The sequence below is a fragment of the Mus pahari genome, chromosome 14 (assembly GCF_900095145.1).
Source record: "Mus pahari chromosome 14, PAHARI_EIJ_v1.1, whole genome shotgun sequence".
NCBI classification, from domain to species: Eukaryota; Metazoa; Chordata; class Mammalia; order Rodentia; family Muridae; genus Mus; species Mus pahari.
Window position 1 is genome coordinate 35,160,609 of NC_034603.1, and position 6,056 is coordinate 35,166,664.

Consider the following 6,056-nt stretch of genomic DNA (forward strand, 5'->3'; position numbering starts at 1 on the left):
GTGCATTTGGATTTTAACAGGCTTCTCTTCCCCATCAGCTTGAAGGATCGCTAGAGCAAGAAAAGAAGCTGAGGATGGATCTAGAAAGAGCCAAGAGGAAACTGGAGGGGGACCTGAAACTGGCCCAAGAGTCCACAATGGACATAGAAAACGATAAACAGCAGCTCGATGAGAAACTCAAAAAGTAGGGGCTCCAGAAAGAATTCTGTACGATGCCATCTTTCAGATAATTTGCATATTAATGCATCTGCTGTTCTGTCTAAAGGAAGGAGTTTGAAATCAGCAACCTGATAAGCAAAATTGAAGATGAGCAAGCTGTGGAAATCCAGCTGCAGAAGAAGATCAAAGAGTTGCAGGTGAATCTTCTTTCTTTCTTTCTTTCTTTCTTTCTTTCTTTCTTTCTTTCTTTCTTTCTTTCTTTTTCATTCATTCACTCATTCACTCACTCACTCACTCATTCATTCGTTCACTTTGGTGTTTTGTGGCAGAGCTACACTATGTAGCCCAGGTTGACCTCACACTCGCAGTCCTCCTGTCTCAGCACCCTGAGTTCTGCGATAGAAGGCATAGACTACTAGCCTCTAGCCTTTCTTTTTTCTTTTTTTTTCTACACACCAAAATAATACTAAAATTGAGATGCATTAATGTACACGTTTGATTTCCAGGCCCGCATCGAGGAGCTGGAGGAGGAAATTGAGGCAGAGCGGGCCTCCAGGGCCAAAGCAGAGAAGCAGCGCTCTGACCTCTCCCGGGAACTGGAGGAGATCAGCGAGAGGCTGGAAGAAGCCGGCGGGGCCACCTCTGCTCAGGTGGAGATGAACAAGAAGCGGGAAACTGAGTTTCAGAAACTTCGCCGGGACCTGGAGGAGGCCACGCTGCAGCACGAAGCCACAGCAGCCGCTCTTCGGAAGAAGCACGCGGACAGTATGGCGGAGCTCGGCGAGCAGATCGACAACCTGCAGCGGGTGAAGCAGAAGCTGGAGAAGGAGAAGAGTGAGCTGAAGATGGAGATCGATGACCTGAGCAGTAATGCAGAGGCCATCGCCAAAGCCAAGGTACCAAACACTGTCTTTAGATAGGGCACTGAGCCAGAAAAACAGCATCCATTGCCCTTGGTATCAAACCTGGTTTGCAGGCATTTTATAGCATTATTCAAATATTTCCTGTCCTAATATATTCCCATAATTTCATTTTCTAAATTTCTTAAAATTCTAAAGTAACCCACTGGTATGACTTCAAAATCCACTTAAGTGAGTATCGACATCATTGGGATATGTGGCTTTTTTCCAATAATGAATATAACATGTATGTTAAATTCTGGCATATGCCAAACACCAATTTTCTACTCAATATCTCATATATTATAAAAATGTATCTTATTCTTTTAATATTAAAACATCTTAATTACTTTAAAAATTGGGGTTAAAATTTTCTCTTTTCTTTTCTTTTCTTTTCTTTTCTTCTCTTTTCTCCCTTCCTTCCTTCCTTCCTTCCTTCCTTCCTTCCTTCCTTCCTTCCTTCCTTTCTTTCCTGCCTGTATTTGATTCTCCTTTGCCATGTGATCCTTAGGGAAACCTTGAGAAGATGTGCCGCACTCTGGAGGACCAGGTGAGTGAGCTGAAGAGCAAAGAGGAGGAGCAGCAGCGGCTGATCAATGAGCTGACAGCGCAGAGAGCACGCCTGCAGACAGAAGCAGGTAGAGCCTCCTTCCCTGGCTCCCCACATCCTGCACTGCACGTAGTGGGTTCTTCCTATGCAGTAATACTCTCATCGAAGAGGGGAATCAACAGACTGTCAGAACTTTTCGAGGCACCCCTGCTTGCCAAGCTACATTTCTGACTTTTTGTTTGTTTGTTAATGTCTATTTCCATAAGAATGGTTAGAAATGAATAAAATATATACACTTTCACACAGCTTATTGTTAAACCAAGAGTTCTCCCACTTCCGCTGTTCTTAGGTGAGTACTCCAGACAGCTGGACGAGAAAGATGCTTTAGTCTCTCAGTTGTCAAGGAGCAAGCAGGCATTCACCCAGCAGATTGAGGAGCTGAAGCGTCAGCTCGAGGAAGAAACCAAGGTGAGTTTTACCTTAGATTACCAAGAATGCCCAGCTGTAGCTACTTGAGGTGTGTGAGTTAAGTGTTACAGGATATACGAATTGAAATCCCTGGACTATCATTTCTGCAGGCCAAGAATGCGCTAGCCCACGCCCTGCAGTCCTCCCGCCACGACTGTGACCTGCTGCGGGAACAGTACGAGGAGGAGCAGGAAGGCAAAGCCGAGCTGCAGAGGGCGCTGTCCAAAGCCAACAGCGAGGTGGCCCAGTGGAGGACCAAATATGAGACGGATGCCATCCAGCGCACGGAGGAGCTGGAGGAGGCCAAGTATGGGATGTCAACTTAGGAGAACAAAGTTTTGGTCTCCGTGCTTCCTAATGCAGCAAGTTCCACAAGAAGCCATGGGGTTCTTGCTGCTAGTGACATGAAAATATCAGTAGCTGACATTTATTGAGTACAGTTTCTTTCACCACAGGAATGTTGATTCAGGAGCTGAAGAGAAGATGAGTTTTGCCCTTTCTAGTTCTCTATGAACCTGTGTCAAGTGTTACATATCCATCCGCATGCTCATTTAGCATCATAGCAGTATTAGGTCACCATTTTTTTTCTTTTATAGATGAAAGAAACTAAGATGAGTTCATCTTCTTAAGCTCTGAGTAGATCAAACATTCCTCTTAAAAATCGCAATCGAGTTCCCTAAACTATACAAAATTTCAAAGATTGGTCTAAATATGATAAAGCTTGGTAGACACGGGGCACTTTCAAATATACCTTCCTGGGTGTCAAGTTTAAAGGGTTATCTGTGTCTTAAGAATGTGGTCTTGGCACGCCAACAGGGATGATAAAAAATATAGACCACTCAAATGAAAATCAAACTTGCCTTTGCTTATGCAATTGTCTGGATTTATCTGACAATTGTGTTCTCTAGTTAGACAGCCTAAGCATACACAATTTAAACAAATTAGCTATTCTCTCTGGGCAGTGTATGTATGGGGGAGGGGAGGTTCATAAAAGGAATAAGAAAAGTCTGAGATAACAAACATGGGCTTAAGAAGGGACGTATAAACCAATCAAAAATGTTGTCCTAGCTGATGATTTTCAAAGCCATTCCCAAACAGAAGTTCTATAAATCTGGAGCAATTGGTAGATTAAGGTACCTAGCAATGACAGCAGCCTGTGGAGATCCAGTAACATTCCAAGGACTACACTGAGCCCACCAATCTGTCATTTTGGAACATTCCAATTTGTCAGTCTAAAACGAAGTGTGGTGATCACTGCTGAGAAGCAGATGGGTTCACCAGCCTAGGGCAGGATGGCAAGAGGGATTGTCTAGTTATTGTTTTGTTCCTGGCTTTGGCTGGGTCTTGACAGTCTGGCTAACTTCTCAGGAAGAAGCTGGCTCAGCGTCTGCAGGCGGCCGAGGAGCACGTAGAAGCCGTGAACGCCAAGTGCGCTTCCCTGGAGAAGACAAAGCAGCGGCTGCAGAATGAGGTGGAGGACCTCATGATTGACGTGGAGAGGACCAACGCGGCCTGCGCCGCCCTGGACAAGAAGCAGAGAAATTTTGACAAGGTGGTCCAGCCTGCTTAAACTTTATGACAACTCTACTAGGTCTTTCTCCTCCTTGTCCCAGCTGACAATCTCTGGCCTTTTCAGGTTCTATCAGAATGGAGACAGAAGTATGAGGAAACTCAGGCTGAGCTTGAGTCCTGCCAGAAGGAGTCCCGAACTCTCAGCACGGAGCTGTTCAAGGTGAAGAACGCCTACGAGGAGTCTCTGGACCACCTGGAGACGCTGAGGAGAGAGAACAAGAACCTGCAGCGTGAGTCTTCCCAACCCTGCTCGGTCCTGGATGGATGCTCCCATGGTGCCATCATTCTGACCACTTCTTGTCTGGTCTTCCACAGAGGAGATCTCGGACCTGACGGAGCAGATTGCAGAGGGAGGGAAGCACATCCATGAGCTGGAGAAAATCAAGAAGCAAGTGGAACAGGAGAAGTGTGAGATCCAGGCTGCCTTAGAGGAAGCAGAGGTAGGGGTTACTATCATGGCGGTGGAGGTGGGGACAAAGCAGTCAGACGTTAGCAAAAGTACCCAGCTGGGTAATGCCATCATGCATTGACTACATTATTAGGCAGAAGATTTAAGTTTAAATTTGGGACCTTTGTGCACAGGGCAATTAGGCGATCCTACCTAACGCTTTCATATTGTCAGTACTGGAGGCTAGAGAGATGTCTCATATGTTAGGGGCTTGTACTGCTCTTCAGGAAGACCTGAACACAGTTCCCAGCACCTACATCTGGTGGCTCACAACCACCTGTAACTCCAGCTCCTGAGGATCTGATACCTTCTTCTTCTGGCCTCCAAGAGCTCCGGCAGAGACATGACAGACATCCACACAAACACGTGCGCACATAAATAAAATGGAAATAAGTTGAAGAAAAATGCAAATGAACCCATCCATTCAGTTTCTTAGGATTTACTACAAGAAAAGTAATCCTAAGAGGTAAAACTTTAAGACAAATATTTCCAATTTTAAAAAGAGGAAGCAAACTAGAACAGCAGAATTCCAAATAACAATTAAGTATGGTTATAGGCCAGGAGAGGTTATAAACCTGAGATCCCAGCACTTGGGGGTAGAATTAGTTCAAACTTGAGGCCAGATTGATCTACATAGTAAGGCTCAGGTCAGCCAGAGCTTTATAGCAAAATCACACCTTAAGAGACCAAAAGAAGCCCAGAAAAATGGTGCAGTAGTTTAAGGCACTTTCTAGCAATCCTTAGCCCTCTCTCTATCCAATCTTCAGAACCCACATGGCAGAAGGAGAGAAGAAGCAACTCCCATAAGTTATGCTCTGACCTTCGTGTTCTGTCTGTCTGTCTAAATTATTTATTAGATAAATAAGAGAAAATTACCAAAAAGTAAGATTAATGTGGGAAAAGACTTATGATAGACACAAATGTTTGCTTTTAAAAAGCAAGACATATATTCACATATAAAACTTTGATTAGATTAAAATAGATAGAAATAGGGAAATGGAAAGACCAGGAATTAGCTCAAGGACGTCCTGAGACACAAAGTGAGATACTCTGCCTTAAAAATAGTAGAAAAGTTGTACCACATTAAAATAGTTGTCCCTCTGTGAGGGGCAACAGGGAGCTTTGTTATATACATTGTCTCCACATTGTAGAGTGAGTACACACTATATAACTGGGGGGAAACTATTTTAAAGCTGATAGTTTCTCTGCCAGGTTAATATATTCTACATGAAGACTGTAGTTTTTGAAACATTATATATGTGTCTATGTAGTATGCTTATTCCGCATGTAAAATGAATCAGATAATTCCGTTAGTATGCCATGAATCTTTAGGTAGTGCACAGCACCTTTACTAAAGAACTGTCCTATATAATCTGTGACTGGATAGACAAAAAGAAAATGATTCGCCATATAAGTTCTTAGGACAACTTCATTAACTTTAGAGTTCCACAAGAGGACAGGAGTCAGAGTTTGCCCCACAAACTCAGGGTAGACTCCAACCACTTGAGTTCTCTTCTGCTCAGTGACGACTGATCACTGTTTCCTCAAGGCATCCCTGGAGCACGAGGAGGGAAAGATCCTGCGCATCCAGCTGGAGCTGAACCAAGTCAAGTCTGAGATCGACAGGAAGATTGCGGAGAAGGACGAGGAGATCGACCAGCTGAAGAGAAACCACATTAGGGTCGTGGAGACCATGCAGAGCACGCTGGACGCCGAGATCAGGAGCAGGAACGACGCTCTGAGAGTCAAGAAGAAGATGGAGGGAGACCTGAACGAGATGGAAATTCAGCTGAACCATGCCAACCGCTTGGCTGCTGAGAGCTTGAGGAACTACAGGAACACACAAGGCATCCTCAAGGTAGGCAGACATGCATTTGCCTCTTAGATGAGTTACAGGACACACCTGCCTACTGTCCTCACAATCACTTTTTTTTTTTTTTTTTTTTTTTTTTTTTTTTTT

At 44.2% G+C, this 6,056-nt stretch overlaps 1 protein-coding gene across 1 annotated transcript in view; it reads left to right on the plus strand.

The window, feature by feature from the left end:
* Window positions 1-6,056, plus strand: part of LOC110331074 (myosin-8) — a 29,045-nt gene that overhangs the window by 17,954 nt on the left and 5,035 nt on the right. The window contains exons 23-32 of the mRNA XM_021211434.1: window positions 39-184; window positions 266-356; window positions 666-1,055; window positions 1,570-1,696; window positions 1,958-2,076; window positions 2,187-2,383; window positions 3,445-3,628; window positions 3,713-3,878; window positions 3,964-4,088; window positions 5,646-5,954. Of these exons, the coding sequence (XP_021067093.1) occupies window positions 39-184; window positions 266-356; window positions 666-1,055; window positions 1,570-1,696; window positions 1,958-2,076; window positions 2,187-2,383; window positions 3,445-3,628; window positions 3,713-3,878; window positions 3,964-4,088; window positions 5,646-5,954 (1,854 nt within the window). The remainder of the gene's footprint in view (window positions 1-38; window positions 185-265; window positions 357-665; window positions 1,056-1,569; window positions 1,697-1,957; window positions 2,077-2,186; window positions 2,384-3,444; window positions 3,629-3,712; window positions 3,879-3,963; window positions 4,089-5,645; window positions 5,955-6,056) is intronic.